This window comes from Acromyrmex echinatior, chromosome 2 (genome assembly GCF_024713525.1).
Source record: "Acromyrmex echinatior isolate Ae372 chromosome 2, ASM2471352v2, whole genome shotgun sequence".
In the NCBI taxonomy this organism is placed as follows: Eukaryota; Metazoa; Arthropoda; class Insecta; order Hymenoptera; family Formicidae; genus Acromyrmex; species Acromyrmex echinatior.
Genome location: NC_141853.1, coordinates 23,473,946 through 23,493,905, shown reverse-complemented (window position 1 = coordinate 23,493,905; position 19,960 = coordinate 23,473,946). Strand labels below are relative to the sequence as shown.

The following is a 19,960-nucleotide window of genomic DNA, read 5'->3' as shown; positions in this document are numbered from 1 at the left end:
TTTTTTTTTCGTCACTATTTTTTAAGTCCAATTATTTTTTTAATTTCATTCCGTTGAAATAATAGAAAACATATATATATATATATATATATATATATATATGTGTGTGTGTATAGAACTTTGAGAAAATTTTAAAACTTTTTCGGCGAGAATCATTAAATGTAAAGTCCAGTCTTTTCGTTATCGACTATTTTCATAAACTCTTGGAAAACTTCTCTTGTACTTACAAAAAGAATACTACGATAAACAATCACATTTACGGATTGTTACCGTTGCATTCTACGAACACTTCAACTGTTCAACAAGATCCTTATGAAATAAAAGACAAGAATATTGAAAACTTTCGAAGCTATTTCAGCGTAACCATCTCAACTAGATTTGCGTAGTGCAAAATTTGTTAAAAGATGAATTCCGAAATAATTATTAATGTTTCTTTTTGGAAAAATCGTGGTATCAAAATATTATATTCTGAAATTATTTATCATACTTCAACAGGTTAATGTGAGATTCACAAAATCGAATAATTGTAAAAATTAAAATTATTATCATCTAAATAGAAAAATCTTTTAAGATATTAATACAAAATAATTATGAATGTATTTTAAGAAATTCGTAGAAAAAAAAAGACGTTAGATCAACAAATTTAATACTTTAGGTTTAGGTTATTTAAATAATCCAATTTTCCTGGCATATATAATTACGAACAATATACAAGTATTAAAAATACCTGTGTGGTTATATATTTCGCATAACGACACTGGGTAAACATTGTACGGAGTACAATAATTGAGTTATCATACTAACGGCGTACACACACGGCGGTCATGCATAAATAAATATAATAATCCGCAAAGCGGCGTTCCTCGATTCGCCAGGCAAATTAACGCGCGCTTTTGTCGAATGATATTTTATTTAATGTTCACGGGAATCAAGCATTTTCACCAGTAGCCGACTACCGGCCCTCTTCTTTGCATTTATACATTATTTAAACCACGGCATTGTTTTAATGCTGATCTGAATCGTTTAAAATGGATAGATATTTACTCTAGTATAGAAAATAAGATTATACTATTGACGCAACGCGTCAATAGAATAATAACTAATATATAATAATTAATATATAATAAAATTTTGTTTTTTAATAAGAATAATTGTTTTGCATTCACATTATACTTATCATCATGTTAATTATCATCATAATAATATATGATATAATCTCATATCAATATTAGTATTAATATAAATGTACACATATATACATATACATCGTTCGAGAAATCAAACCGTTATACTCATCTGGATAATTACGTTTAGCTGTGTGATAAAAAAAGAAAATCAAAAAAATTGTTTCAATTTCAATATACATATTTCAGATATTCTATTCTTATGCCTTAGCCTTAATTGATAGTATATTTTAGTTTTAACGTGACTTTTACTAAAACATTCATCGGTAATTCATTTGAGATAAAAAACGAATAGTATCGAATATCGATAAGCGCAAACTGCGCGCGATATAATTTATGATGTTAGCCGATATTTGATGAATGGTATACCTACGCGCAGACAGTAGATTCTATTTGCATGATGTGAATGTAAAAAAAAAAAGTATTAGACTGCAATGTGAATCGTTCACAGAAATGTAAGAAATAGAGGTTGCACACAAGGAAACACAGTGGCAGTATACTTAATGAATTTATAATAAACTCCATAAGACGTACTGTACATCAATTAAATCAGCCTCGTTTAATAAATTAATTACGCTTTAATACGAAATGGAATGACTGAGATACACAAAGTTGTGTGTCGTTATTATATATATAACTCGATATAGCACATCTTTTTCTCGCTTATCGTATAGTACATAGTCCCTAAATAGCAACACAAAAAAGAAGTTCGCAAATATCCGATTCAGGTACATCATCTCGCACACTGTAAAATACTTAGGCGGGCCGCAATATATATTTTTCTCGAACACTTTTACTTATCAATTATTCGTACAGAGAAAAAGTATGGCAGTTGTATGGGTGTGTATGTATGTGTTTATGTGTGTATGCGTATCTATGCGAATAAATATGTGTATATATGTGTGTATATAATCGAGCGATTTTATATATTCATATCTGTCGTGTTATACGCATTTATGTTTGGTATATGTTTGTATTCCATGTGTCTTTACGCTGTCGAGGAATACGCATGTACATTCATGCTACGTTATAGTCTCCTTCTGAGTTATAAAAGTACGAAAAAAAAACTATCTTCTCATACGATGCGACGAAACGTACTATTGTATGTATACGTATACCTACACATTGCAAACACATTATTCCCGCTGGAAGGAAGCAAGAGTACATGGTCTAATAATAATAAAATAACTCCTGAATATATATCCCGAATATATATATCCAGCCGCGTCTGTCATCGCTGTAGTGCATTTTGGACATTTCGTTGATCGTTGGATGAGTGAACGTCGGATAAATCATCTCGCTGGAGTTCGCCCTTCGTACACGATTTTTTTTTTTTTTTTTTCGGCCTTTTCTAGTCGTCCGAAGTCGATCGAACTATCGGTTGCGTCCCGTCACTTCCATTCCTCCACTATTCGAACAAGCCTTTCAGGTTTCATCGCCGTGACGTGACCCAAGGAGCTTCCTGTATTCGCTCCGGTTGGATATTACTGCTGCGTGATGATCCGAGGCGATCCCATAGAGGAAACGTCATCATCGCACAAAGCACCTCTCGAGCCCTCCGCCAGTCTCTTCCTTCTTCTTCTCCTCCATCTCCTCATCCTTCTCCTCCTCCACCTCCTCCTCCTCTTCTTCCTCTTACAAACACGTCAACGTACGCAGTGTTCCAAAGCGCGTTTCTCGAACGATGCACTATATGCCTTTAACGAATGACGATTAGAAGAAGCGCAAACAATTCCAAAACGATCCTCGCTGACGGCCGCAGGCTCACCGTGGAGGACCCCAGCACTGAAAAATTATCGAACGAGATGATCTAATAATACAATCTCCCATTTCTTGTTTGTGTTTTTCTTTCTCAAGAAATTGAGTCGTACGAGCGGAGGAATTCAGATTGCGGCTCAACGGCGTGGCTTTCTGAATGCCCCGACTGTGTTTCAAAAGTAAACGCCTAAGCTTAAGGAGGTCAAAGAGCTCATCGAGTTCGCCGGATATTGTTCGAGTTCGAAAAAAAATAGAACTCTCTTTAAGCAAATGAATCCGCAGCTGGTCTGCGTCTAGATTCTCGAAGTGTCTCGAATTTCGATAAATAATTGAACATAATGGATAGCAGTAATATTTACGAGGATTATGTCTCCTTGAAATAATGAATACAAATAACTTCATCGAGTTGGCGTAGTTTATTTCTACGTATTATATGTGTGTGTGTGTGTGTGTGTGTGTGTGTGTGTGTTTCTCTTTCTCTCTCTCTAGATAGAGTTTTTAGACATAAATAATTTCTCATATTTAAAACGACAATTACTTATAAGTAGAAATAGAAATAGAAATAAAGACAAAGCAGAAACAGAAGCAGAAGCAATAAATGAAAGTTAAATTTTTGAAAATGGAGTCTGAGACTCGGTATACTTACCTCGCATGAATTGACATAAACATTGTAATATGTATATTCTCTAAATTTTTCATAGAATAGAATTTCACTCTAAAGAGTGAAAATTGAGCCAGTCTTGAAAAGGAATAACTCAATTTTCAATCTTTAAGAGTGAGATTTTACTTTTTAGAGTGAGATTCACTCTGAAAATTTTAGAAAATAAAGTTATAGAGGAAAGGCCCCTATTATGAGATACCAAGTTCATTTTGGGTAAATGCTAGAAGTTTATAAAACTTGAAGACATCCAAGTTCTAAAATCTTTTTTTACAATGACTACAGGCATGATTTAATAATGAATTTTCTACTAAATAGTTTTCAATCCAAGATCAATAAATTCATGATGGAACCAATAGATAGCGTCTATTAGTTTAGCAGAAACGCCGCTATCTCATAATAGGGGTGGCTTTCCTCTATAATATACATATGCATACACAATTTAAATTCTTACGCATTCTCACGGTATTTAGCATTTTTAATCCGTAATGCATAATTTATCCGTAAATTGATACTTTACTATGACGGAGTTATTATTTCTATGCCTCTTAGAGCAGTCAATCAAGTAACGCAAATATATTGCGGCGCCAAAAAGTGAAGAAGACGTTACCTTTTACTCCAACCTGCCCGTCAGGTTTCTTCTGGCCGGTCTGAAAATTTGGCGGTGGCTGGAGGTAGTTGATACCGACGATAGTCGCGGCAGGCTCGTAATGTATCACTCGCGGCCGATCCTCCTCGGCGCTAACTTCCGTGCTCTGCCAATAAATATCGTATATCGACGCGCTACAACGTATCTTCAACTTGCCGCTCACGAAGTGATCGTGCGAAACCAGGAACTGGAGCCCAATTTGCGAAATCTGCCACTCCGATTCGTTCGTGTCGAACGGGCTGTACGTGCGAACGTGCGCTTTGAGAGGCTGAAGGGCGAAAAGAAACAAAAAAGATACAAATTAGTGTCAACAGATTTACGCAAAACTTCTCTAAGTACGTGTTACAGTCGTTATATGGGAGATAGACAAAGTAATGCATGAACACTTGAGAAATGTACTATCTACTTGTTTCATTAATAAGAACTTAGTTTACCATTTATCTTTAATGCAGAGTCTCTATTCTTGTTGAAATAGTGTCATATATGCTCGAATAGTATAGTAACTGCTGCAGTGTTATTATACCTTTACGCAGAACATCTTCTAATTGTTTAAAAGATATCGGAAAAGGAAATCCGTTTCTCACTTTGCTCTTCAAAATTACAAATAATAATTCGAATCAGGCGATTGGAAAGCCAGGAAAGAAGTTTTGGAGAAAGGATAATTTTGGAAAATATAGAATGGGAAGAAAATTTCCTTCTCCAATTGATTTATATAAGCAATTGAGAGATGTTCTAAAAAAAGTACATTATCTATTTAAGCATTGAGTGATTATTCCAACAAGAACAGAATGTGTATTAAAAGCAAATAATGAACCACTCTCTTATTAACAAAACAAGTGGTAAAATAAATGCCGTATTTCCCAGGTGTTCATATTATTTTGTCTATTCTCTGTAAATATGTATAGCATATAAATGTAATATAGATAATGTGGAAAGGTTATTAATTTATAATCATAATATGTATATCAGAGAGCCGTACATATATTCTGATGTAGTAAATAATTTCGAATATATTTAATTTTAGAAAGTTAATTAGGTTTCATTATTTGATGGTCGTGATGAGTTGACGATAGTATAATAGCTTGTTAAGAGATAAAATAAATATTGATATTGCGGTATAAGGATAAAATAGTATATTCGCGCTACTTCATATGTCATTAATGCTGCTGTTATATAAATTCTCGATAGTACGGCGATCTCAATTTTCCGACAACCATGTATTCATGCCTAGTACGTGAAATAATTTACGTAGAGGTGCATTGACGTAAAGTGATTAAGGAAACTATTTTGAGCATTGCAAATGCTGACGTTTTGTAAAAATACGACTTTAAAATATATACTAGTATTAAAACATTTTAACATTTTATCGTTTAAAAAAAAAAATTTATGATTTATTATGATGACTTATTGAAAATAGCAAATTTAATTACTTAGATAATTGCTCGAAAAAGATTTAATTACTTAGATATATATTAGAGATACACAAGGATTAAAAATTTTTCGAACATTGTCTCAATCAAGCCTTAATTAAGAGACATTTTCGTTATAATGTTATACGCTAATTGAGAATCAGAATATTAAATTATTTTCCGCACTGCGGATGCTGCTCGCTCCAACTTTGGAACATCTCGAAGAGGAACGTATCCCATAAGCTCCCTTGTCTCTGACGTTTGATCAGGGATAATGGATCAAAGCTGGGATAAACTAAATAGAGGTATCTGATCCTGCTCTCCCATTCCTTTCCGTCCGTCTATCCTCTCGTCTAACCGCGCGCGCATTACTATCATTAGCAGTTAGAGCATACCTGTCGATCGTTGATATACCAAGTGAGATTCGCGGCGGGTTTGCTCCGGCCAGATGTACAGTTCAAACGTAGCGGATCGTCGACGCGGTATTTCCTCTTTAGTCCCTGTATCGACGGCATCTCAGAGGGCAATTCTGCGAAGGCAATATATACTCCACATATATAGAGTGCTCCAGATCTTAGCAACCCCAGCCTCTGGCCTTAGTGAGCCACCCTCCATGCATACGTACTATTTCGTGGTGTCGAAAGCAGATTTTCTCTCGAAAATATCAAGAAAAACTACTCTTTTCGTCAAATCTTCAGTTTCTCACATTAAAGTGTTTACAAATGTTTATAAATTCTTAAACTGCATATCCCAAACTGAAGTAAAACTCATTTCATGTGAGATTAAGTATTCTTTACCTTATTCTTTAATTCTTAACGACAATGTTAATGTCGTTAAGCATTGCATAGATTTTATACATGGTAAAAAAACTATGCAGCAACTACGAGACAGTATAACGATACCGACACTGTCATTAAGAGTTGCGGAATAGGACCTAAAATATTTAAACGATAAGAAAAAGCTCTCGGTTGCCAAACTTTCGAGTTATTTCTTCATAATAAAATGACATTAGACAAAGAATACGTGTACGTATTCTACATATATGAAAGATAATTAATAAATGGACTAAGAGAATAAAATCGAAACGTATATGATTATATTATTGTTTTGTTATGACAATAAATAATTCACATTAATTGATTCAAGAACTTTCTATGTTGCTCGTTATAAGTCATTAACCCATTTAATTTTCCTTTGCAATCTTATACAGAGAAAAAATGCTGTTGATTCAATTAAAGTCTATATTACGGGCTATCACTAACATAAGTGATTTATTCATGTACATTTTTATTGACATAAAGGTATAAATTATTATTTCAATAATCAAGACCTTTATAATTATTATATCGATAAAAGTATACATAAATTAATCACTTATATTAGTGACAGCCCGTAATACAGAATTTAATTGAATCAACAGCATTTTTTTCTCAGTGTACAAACTTGAGAGTCTAAAGCCTGAATGCATCAAGTAAGGCTTAAAACTCTCTCCCTCTCCAACTTTCTCGGCATTAAAAAGAGAGAAAGAGACTAATAAATATTACCAAACATAATAATATAACCAACCGTTTTTTTAATAATTACTAAATCTATTTATTTTTTAAGTAAAATTATTTTTAATTGCGTTAACCGAATATTTAACTGAAACTCAGTTTACTATTTCGGTTTACATTTGATAACTGTTACCACTCTTTTTTCAGTGTAATTTAAAAGATGATTCTTTAGATTCGGGCCACCCTGTAGATACGCAGGCGACCAAGCATCGCATGAGCTTGCGTGCAGTCGAGACGTTGTCGCTTTGACCGGGCTTGACCGGACGTCGTCGTTCCCTAAAGCCCGACGCAGTCGAAACTTTCGGCGGTGATGGTTGGTCGATACGAGGGGGTGAAACGGCCTTTCTCTCGCACTCTCGCGTCCCTCGTACCGAAAAATTCTTCTCTTACGATAGACGGAGAGATTCGCGCTCGCGTGCCTCCGACCGTTTCGCTATCGGCACGCGTTGTCAAGTATACAATAACGCACACACGCGCGCGAGTCGTTACAGACACCTGTACGTGTCGCCGTCGAGCCCGGGGCTCGGAAAATATTACTTTTTCACTTTTTACGGTGGAACGTAAATTCGTGCGCCTCGTCGCGCCTTTACGACGAAACGGGGCGAACGCAACGAATATAAAAGTGTCGCCGCTCTCTGACGCGAGAATTGAATAGTCCCGTCCTTGCGGAAGATTTGTGTCGCATCTCCGAAACTCCGCGAGCTCTCTCGAGCGTCGCGCAAATATGTATTTATTTCTATATACAGTATACTTTCTTGTTCCTCCGTTTGCGAGCCACGGCTGGCTGTGACAACGCGCGCGCGAGAGACGCGAGTAATTAAAAAAGACATTTAATTCTCTCCGGGAGTACGTTCGTACGTAATATCGGAATAGATTACGGTATATTTGAAAAGGAAGTCTCAGTAAAATGTTGCTAGGGCAGAATTTATCGGATGCCAGGTTTTAATGAAGGGAACCTCGAAAATAGCGACGTGCAGTTTACGTTGTTAAAATATATTACTCGACGCGCAATCTCTGTAAATTGCGAAAGGCGTCGCGTCGCGTCGCTCGCGAGGCATAGGATTCTCTCCAGGTTTTTCTCTTCCCCCTCCCCTTCTCTTTTTTTTCGCGAAACGCTTCGGTTCGTCGATCTTACGGTAAATTATCGTAAAAGTTTTATTTACGACGACGTGAGTGCGATTTAAATAGCGCACTTATTATTATTCCCCTTATCAAAAACTCGATATCGCCACCAGGACAGTCTCGACCGTAAAGTGGACGAAGCGCGTTAAATCGCCCCGGCTGGTATAATAACGCTCTACGTGTTTTTTACGCAGTCGACGATGGCGTCCTAAGTTATAAACGTATATACGGAGTAAGAGCACCGGAGAACAGAAGACACTTACCGACGACGTTCATCGCCGCGTAAACTATAGCCGTGTGGAAGGAAGGTGCATCGGCTGATACCTCGCAGCTGTACGCGCCTGCCGCCTCCAATTCCAACTTCGTCAGCACGACCTGTGTCGCGTTGCTCTCCGTTTTCTGTGAAATAAGGATAATTCATTAGGATCGTGCGCCTCGGCACGAAGGCGTCTTCGTCGGTCTTTCTCATCCTTCGTCGTCGTCGTCATCGTCGCTGTCGCGATTATCGAGGACACGAAGACCGCGGGAATTCTCCCGGGTGGATATGCACGGCATGTACGTGTACATACGAGAATACGTAACGGATGCGCTTACGACAGGAATCCGTCCAATCCATTAATGACCAATGCTTCCGCCAATCGCACGACATGCGACCGACCTGGTTATTCGATATCAACCCCGGTTTGATCCCCAAACGGGAAACCTCGTCTCGCGTTTTCCCGCGGTCCATTCGCGATGTTAAATATTCGCGATGCACTCGGGCTTGCTTTTTTCCTCTCTTCTTTTTTTTTTTGTACATACATCGACTGCCGATTGCCGAGAGTCGTTATCGGGGATGTTAAAAGTAATGAATATCGTAGCAAGGTGTCCGAATTGCGTTTCGAATTGCAGCGAAAAGCGCCCGCGGCTTGGCATTCGTATCGCAAAAATGCGACGCACGGAGCGTTAGAATGATCGGATGTTAAAAATCGCGCGTGCAAGTGCAATAATACAGAATGATCTATTCCACCGACTGTGGATACGTGTCGCATCTCATCGCGCGGACATTCGTCACGACAACCGACATTAGATCGTAATCGGAGCTGTCATGTCAGGAATTGCCGTGGCAGGAATTAAAAACTGGACCGTTGGACCACATGTACCGCGTATAAAATTATATTTAACGGCGCTTTAAGCAACTGGATTGTGAAGTGTATAAAGTATAAACGGTGCATCCATGAACTTTATGTTCGTAAAGTAAAATAGAATCTTATTAGAAGGAATACTTTGAAGAGTAAAAATTCAATGTCGCAAATTGTATATACATTTGAGGTATTGAACTGTACTCTCTAAAATTTTTATGAAATCTCACTCTTAAAGATTGAAAATTGAATTATTCTTTTTCAAGATTACCTCGATTTTCACTCTTCAGAGTGAAAGTCCACTCTAAAAAATTTAGAGTGTACTACATGTACTATATAAAACTAATATAACTCTATATGTATATATATATACATATATATATAGAATAGTTTTGTATACATATATGCATCTATGTACATAAAACTACTGACGTAAATAACAAAGTGTCATCGATTCTTTCTAGCTGATGAATTACAAAAATACAATTTTTAAAAACTAGAATTTGCGATACCATAAATTGAATATAAGACTACAATAAAAAACGCGATAAAACTCCTGTCCAGTTAAAAAATTAAAAGGAAAAATAAAAACGGAATTTAATGGAGGGAAAACGCGACCCACACCAGAACGAGCAACACACATCGACGAGGGCCATCAGTTACTCCTCTCGTAGGGAGACAGCTCGAATTCAAAAACTTCGATCAGCCGATATGTAGAACGGTACGCTATACAGCAAGCAGGAACTGTACGTTCCGGCGGTATCGGTGTTATCGTGTTCTATTCGCAACTTCTCGACCGCAATAAATCCTCATCCCTTCTCTCACTCTCTTCTCTCTCTCTCTCTCTCTCTCTCTCTTCTTGATACCCGCTTTTTTTCTCCGCACGATCCCAACGGGGGTACGAACGGATCTCGAGATTTTGCGATGGCTCGCGGGACACCGAAGGTTGTAAGCTCGTCCGTCACTTTGGATTGGAGATGGGGAGGACAAGGGCAAACTTACCTTCACCGTCAGGTTTCCGATGGGGAAAGTCTTGACGGGCGGACTCTCGTTCGGAGCATAGCGATAAAACTCTCGACCCCCTTTGTACCACTTGACGGCGTACAATGGGTCGCCCTCGGTGTCATACCAACATTTCAGCGTCGCCGAGTCGCCCTTCTTCACGGCCGTCGGTATCTGGATGCGCACTCCTCGCAGACCCGAACAGATTCCTGAGAAAGAGAGAAAGAAAGGATAAGATTCGTTAAAATATTATATTTTATTCGTATCGCGGCGTCTACGCCGCCGGGCATCGTATTATACACTCGCGTTTGTCGCTGAAATGGCGTTCCGGCATGCTCCAGCTCACGTTGTGCGCTTATCGGGACGGATGATCTTGCTGAAGTTATTAGGGCACGTGCAGGACGCAGAGACCCGCGCGTATACGGATCCGAATCTCGACTCATGCCCCCGAGGGAAAAGAGGAAATGAAAGCCGAAGGTGAATTTCTGCCGTGTCATGTCATGAGAGGCAGCTGAATATCGCGATGCATACCTCATCGATTACGTTCGCGGACAGTGTTTCCCAAATAGGAAAAGTGACGACGGGCTTTCGCCGTTCGCGTTCTGGGAGGGTAAGCTGAAATAAAGGCGCTACGTCACATTATATTCTGTAACTATCGATTTTTAAGTCCCAGCGATGGTCTACTTCGATTTCGTATTCCGTATGGCCCACACTTTCGTGACTCAATCTTCCATTAAATATTATCTTGATATGATACGCATGAGAATAATAATTTGTCATTGTAATTATTCGACCTTCGTATAAAAATATTATATTCGTTCTTTATCGTTTTATCGTTCATATACACTACTATAATACTACACGCTCGACAGAGCGAAAAACCGATTAAAGATATATTATTATGTTAATTAAAGGTATTATATTTCCTCTGACCTTTACTATCGTAAGGAAGTCTCATCTTTTAATTATATCAAATGATCCTATTCCACGAGCTTGAGAACCACTGAGCTTCGCAGACAGCCACGGTTGATTATCAGAGTGACATCGTCATTACGCGGAAATCCTCGTAATGAAAGCAACCGCGAATATAATACGAGCTCGCGAGAAATAGTTTCTTATAATAACGGCGGCGCGCATAACGCACTCAACTCGATCTCATCTGCGGATTCGAAATTATTCGGTGAATCCCATGTCGGCCGCCGGAATCCTTTATCGATCGCGAATAGAATCCTTCCTGCGTTCCCCCCTTCTGCTCCGTTCCTCCCCCCCCCCTACCTTCCCAGACTCGACCAAATATTCTCATTCACGAGGAATGGGATTGATCTCACGCGAGAAACAGAACTTACGCGTTCTCGAAATGGATCTTGTCGCGGCGGCGCCTTTCGCGGAATTTCCACGTGTCAATGTATTCGAAAATCGTTCACTTTTCCAAACGGTCCCATTTTCCAGCTATTTATGTCACGCGTTTTGCGTAAGAGATTATGCAATAAATTTATAAACGTTCTATATGTCGATCAATGAAGAAATTCCATTAACGACGAAAATCTTCAAAAGGATGTACAGCCTTGGTCAAAAATATTAGGCACCTTATTAATCATTATTTAAAGCTCATTATTTTTAACTCAAAAATTTATTCGTCACATTTGCTGTAAATTACCCTTTGTTTCAAAAACCCTTTAAACTTATGTATAATTTGGGTAACCAACAGGTAACAATGTAGATAAAAAAATTTCAAATAAATGAAAAAAATATAAGTGATTAATATTTTTAGCCAATACTGTGTGTTGTCTAAAAATAGTACCAAAAATATAAAATTTTTATAGATCGTTCTATTTTTATGTATAAGTATTTATGTAAAATTTAAGCACAATTCTTTATTAGTTTAAAAGTTATTTGATTTTTTAATTTATCCTAATTCTACGTAAAATTATAGTTTTAAAATTATTAGTTAATTTTTATAATTTTTATTTGCAAATTTGATAATGAAGTAACATTAAGAATTTAATCAAATTTTTTATACATATATTGAAAATAATTATAAATATTCGTACAAAAATTTATTTAGATCCACTTACTCGTTTAAAAATTATTGACCTAAAACTGCAGCAAATATAGTCCATTTTACAGCATAAAATCATTATAAGTCGAATTATTTGTAGTTTTGTTGATTGTAGTGTTTCGGGACGTAATTACGGGCTAATGTTTCGATTCAAAATTTTTAAAATAATCTTGACTGACATTACTCAATTAGCTTATTTTGCTGATTGTTCGACTGATTTTTTGCTAATCTTGTCAAATATTATATATGTCAAATCGTCCTTAATCATATACGATTATAAATACAGCTTGAAAATAAGAATATAAAACTAAAATCGTATAACGCAACACATCGTGACTTGTTACCGTATTCAATCAAGGAACAAACTTTATGGTCAGCAAACTCTTAAGTTAGAGATTCTGTTTATGTAAAGAAAGTCCGTAGTATTAAAGTTTCTGTGTAAATGATTCATGCAGTACGCAACGATTTCAATGCGACATTTTTACCTAAGTTTCCACGCCAAGGAGAAATTCTTAACGTTTCTTTCCATAGGATCGATATAACGTTGGCTCGCAGTTTCACGGATTGGACGAAGAATTTCGGAGGAGTATCGTAGGAAAATATTGCCCCAGCGCATTAAAGGGTGAGACGATGACGGGGGAAAAGGGACGTAATGTTCCTCTACCCCGTTTAGAGGCACTTCGCGGGGCTTACGGGTATTTAGTAACAAAACCACGAGGGCACTCTCTCGCGGCCGGTCGTTAGTCGTTAATAAAAAGTGGATTTGCGGCGAGCGTAGCGACGACTGACGAGGAAGAAAAGGATTGAAGTGACAACCCGCCCAAGACCGTCGTCGTCGTCGTCGTCGTCGTCGTCGTCGTCGTCAGAATGTAACGAACGTGCCGTCGTGCGAAAGAAACAGATAAGCACGCACAACGCCGACGACGCACCTCGTAAAACGCACTCGTGTAGCACTCTCGAGCGGCGACGACGATGGTACCGTATTAACGAGTTCGAATTCACTTCGAGTTATCCGAGTTTTTCGCGGTATATCGAACGATGTATTCTCTTACAATCACAAAAAAAAGAGAAGAAAAAGAGAAAAAGAGAAGTGGATACGCAAATAACGCTTCGCAATAATTTCCATTTGCTCAGTGTACCCAGTGGCGAAGTGGGTAATATCAATCTGCTCGAGAGACAGCGGCTCGATTCGGAATATTCGATGCCGATATGAGAGCGAGTTCAGCTTAATTCGCTTACACTAATGGCGATACGCTCGGTTTAACGGACGGCTCTCGCGCAATGAATGCGATTTCGCCCGATCGAACAATCGCACGGACGGATCTCCAGAACGGATATGACGTTCGGTAGAGCGATCGGCTTAATTAGCTGCCGAGCGAAGCGACGAATCGCATTTGCGGAGTGGGAAAGAGAAAGAGACACAGGAGGCCCGTATCGTCGTGCGCTTCGACGCTTCGCATCCCTATACGCTCCAATAGGAAGCTTATCTTTTGTGTGCCGGCAAAAGGCTCGCTCGCACAATCGGACGAAAATTACCGACGAGAATGAGCACGCATCATGAGACTTTGATTCGAGATTTCGCATACGGAAATGTTATCTAGCTTTCTGCTATTTTTGGTACAAACTGATAAAATGAGATGCCGTAATAATGAAACAATCGCCGCCGACGCGCATCGTTATCTGCGTTATAAATGCGTAGATAGGCGAAGTTTCGTTCTTTTTTTTTCTTTTTTTTTCCCCCAGAAAGGGAGAAAAAAGGATTATAACTCGCTTTTTACACAGTAGAGCCCCGCTTGTAAAAATATCGTGCTAATGCAGACGAGATATCTCGCGCTTAATATCGGGTTTCGGAATCCGTTCAATTTGAAGCACGGTGCTCGTTTTCAAGCGAGATGTTTGTTAACGTCAGATGTGCAGGTTTCCATGACGTAGACGATCGCGTGGAGTATACATTTTAACACTTCATTTATCAAACGTTATTATTTGTTAGAGAAATTGAAAACGGTATAATTCCAGCGAGAGTTTGTTTCTCGATACCACATCCCTGCAATTCATTTCTATTGCGACGAAGTAATGTACGAGTTGGAATTATTTTCGCGCAACGTCTTAATTCGCCAATTTCAATATGTAATTAACATATGTCACGAGAGATGATCATTTATCAATATATCAACGATCTCGATAATTTTAACTTGCTGATTGATAATTTATACGTTGTTAAATGAAACGACAAGAATATATTTCCTAGATTATGACAGACATTATGTTATGTTCTTCTCGCAATAATTTATACATGACAGCAAAAATTTGCATATTGAACAAAATTCTCTACTACTAGGAAAAAGCTTATTTGACAGAATTATTCTGAGATACATATGGGAAGTTTGATAAGTCATTGATTCTTTAAAAGGAGACTATGTTGAAAAATAGATTGAATTTTTATTTTAAAAAAAGTTAAAAAAGTTGATTTATCAAACTGTCCTCGTATATATCAATAGAATTTTTGCTATTTGGATAATTTATATATTATTGAGTAAAATGATGTTTTTTCACTGTCATATATAAATTATCTTCTCACAATCATTTTAATATTAAACCAAATTTTCACTAGAAAAGAGCTTATCTGACAAAACTGTTCTAAATATATATATACAGTATATACATATATGTATAGATTAAAACCTCATATTAGCGAATCTCGAATTAGCGTATAAAATCCCTTCCATTAAGCGTTAGACGCATGTGAGTAGCATGAGTAGCGGTAAAACCTTTAATAGGACCCTGAATTTCATGGTTTAGAAGTGAAGCGGAGACAACTTTGTTATTACGTTCAGAGCTTCACGAACTATTAAGAGATTTCAGTATATATATATACACATATATATATATATATGTGTGTTATATATATGTATATATATATATTTTAAGACAGTATACGAAAGAAGAAGAAGATTGACGAAGATTGACGGTGAGCAGGAAGTCTCCATTTGCAAACGTAAAAGTAGTCTTGAATAATAACGATCAGTATATATATATATCATAAAGTTTCAAGATAATCAAATATTCGATCGTTCGACGACTGTTAATTAAGAAAGAAAACATCAATAACAGAGGAAGTTTGGTGAGGCCAGATCGTACTGGAGCGCGAATTTATCTGGCGCGATGGAGGGCTCTCCGCCGCGGACTATAAAATCGCATTCGCCAGAATGTCATTAATGCGATTATATACCACCGTGATGGGAATTCGTTAAATTTGTTAATGCCCTATTACGGGGAACGCCCGTACGTTTTATGGCGAATGGTGCAACGACCCGACGCCAACGTCCGACATTTCTCTCGGATACAACGCCGGCTGGTTCAATGCTCGCGGCGAAAAGGATCCTCTTCCCGAGACGTCTCGCCTCTCGTCTTCGCTAACAGTTTTTGCGCTTTGTTCCCCGAAGTAGCAACGCCCATCGCCAAGACGAAACCCCATTTCGTGAGCTGGAAATCCCGAGGATCCCGACAGACGTTCCCGATTCTCTCTACGACGTTTGCGTATCGCGTTATAATTCTTACGACAGCTTCGCAGTCCTCGCGCGTACCGCATCGTCTATGCATGTACTTTATGCTAATATCCGTAATGGAGAAAGTTTCTGATATCGTGAAAAAGCGTCTGACCTGGAGCACTCAGGCATGAATTTTACGGTGGCGCTAAATTAACGATGGTAATGTATAGTCGTACGCTTTAACTTGAAATTTTTATAGTTTGGCGCCATGCGCTTCGATGCGATAATGCGATAATTTAATCTCGCTTAATATCGGCAATTTAATTTAATCCATGTTAACATAATAAATTCATTGGATTTAACGTAATAGCTTGACCGAAAAGTCGAATACACGTACGTTTGTATGTAAAATTTATATCGTCGGTTTGCACACGTAAACGCACATGTTTACTCGAATGTGTCAACGAAAGCGTCCGTTTTCAAACGAAATATTTATCTACGGCCAACTTAGCTTATATTTTCATATTTTGCAGTTACAAGCTCGTGCCGTCGCTGCAGCCGCGCGAAAGTGGTCCATCTCGTCCTTGAAAGGAGTAGAACGGCTCTCTGTGCGGACCACGTTGGCTGATAGCTATCGAGTGCAGCAACCCGATTCGGCATACAAGTCGCAAGGACGGATCTATACCATAGGATGCCGTTTATCGGGGCAATGAACGTGCGAGGCGGCTAGTCAGCTAGCCAGCGGGAGGACACGCGAATTGAGGAGAAACTGCGAGAAGCAAGGAGGATATCCCGAAGCGCATGCATGCTGTCGATGACATCAGGTATCATTTACCAGATGCAACCGGGGGAGATTCTGCGTGTTATGCGTGCCGACGACGTGCATGTACGTGTGCATGTACGCATATATAAGGGAGGTAAGGGCGGTGCGGAAGGCGCCGCGTTGGAAGGGCAACTCACCCACGATGTGAAACCACAGGAGGATTTTCAGTTCCATGGATACTTCTGTCGCTCGTCGCCGTCGACGCGTCTCACTAGGGCTGTCTGCGATCCTCGCTCGTTGTCCGTCGTCGTCGCGTCGGACGCGTCTCTTCGCATGTCGTTGGAGAGGCTCCTCTCCGCTCGTTCTCTTTCTCTTTCTCTCTCTCTGTCTCTGTCTCTGTCTCTGTCTCTGTCGCCTCTTCAACAGCAGCAGGAGCATCAACAGCAACAGCCAGCACGACGTCTGTGTAAAAGGATACACCCGGAAAGCGACGACGGTAGAAGCATAATCCTTCGCGCGTGCGGTACGTAGTAGGCTGAGTAGCGTTGTGTGCGAACGAACGTGGATTTCTGCGTGACTCGATTACGGGAATGATTCCCCGACGGAAGAGTATGCGTGGCTCGCCGAGCCCGGCTTCTCTCTGGTGGTGCACGGCTGGCTCCGTCGCTGCTGGAACCCCCGTTTGCGTTTCGCGCAGAATCAATTTCCTCGCGAAAACGACGACGGCGCCGGCGACGCGCGCGGCGAGTGCGCGAGCGTGACCGCGCGAAACCGCGCCTGCGTCTCCGCGTCGTTAAACGTGTCTTAGCGACGTGTGTACGTACAAGAGCGGCCGTACTCACACCTACGCGGACGGAGGGACACGCACCCCCAACGTCGTCGTGCTTGCGGGGGTGAATGTGCGTACGTACGAGTAAAATCTGGTCCACCGATAGATTCCGAACAACTCCGAGTCGGCCCCGATAGGCCAGTCTCTCCCCTTTCCTCCTCCGGCGCGGTGCGGCGCCCCCGCGACACCCCCTCCCCCTCCTCCTCCCCCCCCGCTCCGACGCTCCGCGTCGCGGCGTTGTTCTCCCTTCCGTCCTTGCATGTGTGTTTTTGTGTGTATGCATTCGCAGGATGAACGCACTCCTGCTACGAGGCAGGCGGTCTTGTCACGATGTGTTCCCTTCCTCCTTTTTCGAGATATACCGCTATCGATATTCTATCAGACCACCTATCTGGATATCCGTTTGTCTATTTGCAGGTCTAGCTGTTCTGTACCGCTTTGTTTTACTTGAATAACTATATATATATATATATATATATATATATATATATATGTGTATATTCGAGCTGAGACAATACTGCTCCGCTCCTTATCCGGAATGTCTCTTCTATCCAAGTTTCGCCTTGACAGATAAATTACAACGAATCGCTATTACTTTCGCAATTAATTGTTTTATATATATATCATTATTTATTATTTAATATTTAATATGTGTATAATTAGATAACTTTTTATACATCTCTTGTAAGTATTCATATTGAGACCACTCTTGTATAGATTTATACCTATTATACATGTCTTCGTAAATTTATATACCTACATTTAGTTTCTATTTTAAGAAATAAATAAAAATGAAAGTTTAAACGAAAGAATCCCGATTAATCTGGAGTTTGTTCATCCATTTACCTAACGGTATTGTCTTCCTGCTATTCCTGTTACTATTTCTCGTACAACAGTTAACGTAACACTGTGACACAATGAACGAGACTTGTCTACGGCATAGATATTGTTCAGCTTTTATCCTCCAGAAATATGTGTGGACATAACTTATATGAAGAGTATCATGTACAAGGGGGTACGGATATCCACGATTATTTATCGCTGTCGCCGACTCCGACGTAATACAAGAAAATAGAATGATCAGGGGGCGTACCGTAACAACACAATTGTGCTTGCGTAAGTGCGTCGGCGTAGTCCGAGAAGCGTATCTGTGCGCCGATTGCATGACGTCGCCATTAGAAGGCACAACTCCGGCGGAGCTGAACGTAACTCGCAATCCCAAATAACTTCCGAAGGGGAACTTGTTCGATTCCCAATGCAGCTAGCCGACGACTTACGTAATATCCATTCTCTCCCAGGATTATCAATTTTAATTAAAACGAATTTTCACCCCTTCCCCTCCGGCCCCTTTCAGTCCCAGCGTCCGCGACCAATTATGGCGAATTAAAACTAATTCGAAATAATCTTCAAAACTTTTCGCCGCCTCTCGGTTCAGTGGCCTTTCAGTCGGCCTTATCGCCCATCATTCGCACGTTCTCCGCGAAATAAACTCGACCGTAAATCCTCGTCATTCGCCACGTCCCAATTTATATTCCGACTCCTCGCCGGGAATATAAATAACTTTAATCATCATTGCGTCTATACTATATAACGTACCTGCACATGTCCATTAAATAGCATCGGCGAATGAATACTTGTGTTGCACGCGACACATTTACGTCGTGGAATTTAAATTCATGCCGGACACTCCGCATACAGTATTCGTTTCCGAATAAACTAATTACACACTCACGCCTCGTCATCTGATCGAATTACCCGTGATACGTCAAACTGCTAAATTTCCGCGCGATAAACGTTCCGTCGTAAGTAAATCCCGTCGACGCGAGCAAGCGAAAATAGGTATGGTTACGCTGTACCTTTGACGGCGTGCGGTGAGCAAACGATCCTTTCGCGAGGTCTTGTTTACGCCGCAATAAACCTGAAAGGTCTCTGGTGAGTCGCAGGAAGATGGATGGTGTGTTTTAGCGCGGTGTGTGCGGCGGGCCTTGCTAAAATGCACCTGACTGTGGACGACGAACGTAAAAGAAACCTCATCGGGAAAAGGGAAGACGATGGCTAATCGCGAGGAAAAGTTCGCGAGCCCTGCAAGACCAATTTCTCCTTTCATTCCGCATCCGGTGCACCCATGATGTTCCCGGAGATAGAAATGAATAACGGGGTAAGGAAAATCAACGGCAGAGCGATCTCATTTCGGATTCATGGGTGCACGATCGCGCGAATGAATAGCAGCTAATTAATATACCCATCGGCGCTTGGCATTTATTTAACATCTTAATTATGATCCATTTTAGGTTTTCGCGGAGTTACCGTCGCGCGATAACTGTGCCAATCGTCAATTTATCATTAAATCAATCTCTGCTGGTTT

The 19,960-nt window shown here is 39.7% G+C and overlaps 1 protein-coding gene across 1 annotated transcript; it reads right to left on the bottom strand.

Annotated features, from left to right (window-relative positions):
* Window positions 1–1,679: 1,679 nt before the first annotated feature.
* On the bottom strand, window positions 1,680–17,675 carry LOC105154131 (uncharacterized). The gene is made up of 6 exons (XM_011069465.2): window positions 16,964–17,675; window positions 10,457–10,665; window positions 8,597–8,732; window positions 6,054–6,187; window positions 4,211–4,517; window positions 1,680–2,969 (listed from the first exon to the last, which is right to left on the bottom strand). The coding sequence occupies exons 1-6, from the start codon at window positions 17,202–17,204 to the stop codon at window positions 2,884–2,886; spliced, it is 1,113 nt and encodes a 370-aa protein (XP_011067767.1). The 5' UTR covers window positions 17,205–17,675; the 3' UTR covers window positions 1,680–2,883.
* Window positions 17,676–19,960: the final 2,285 nt, after the last annotated feature.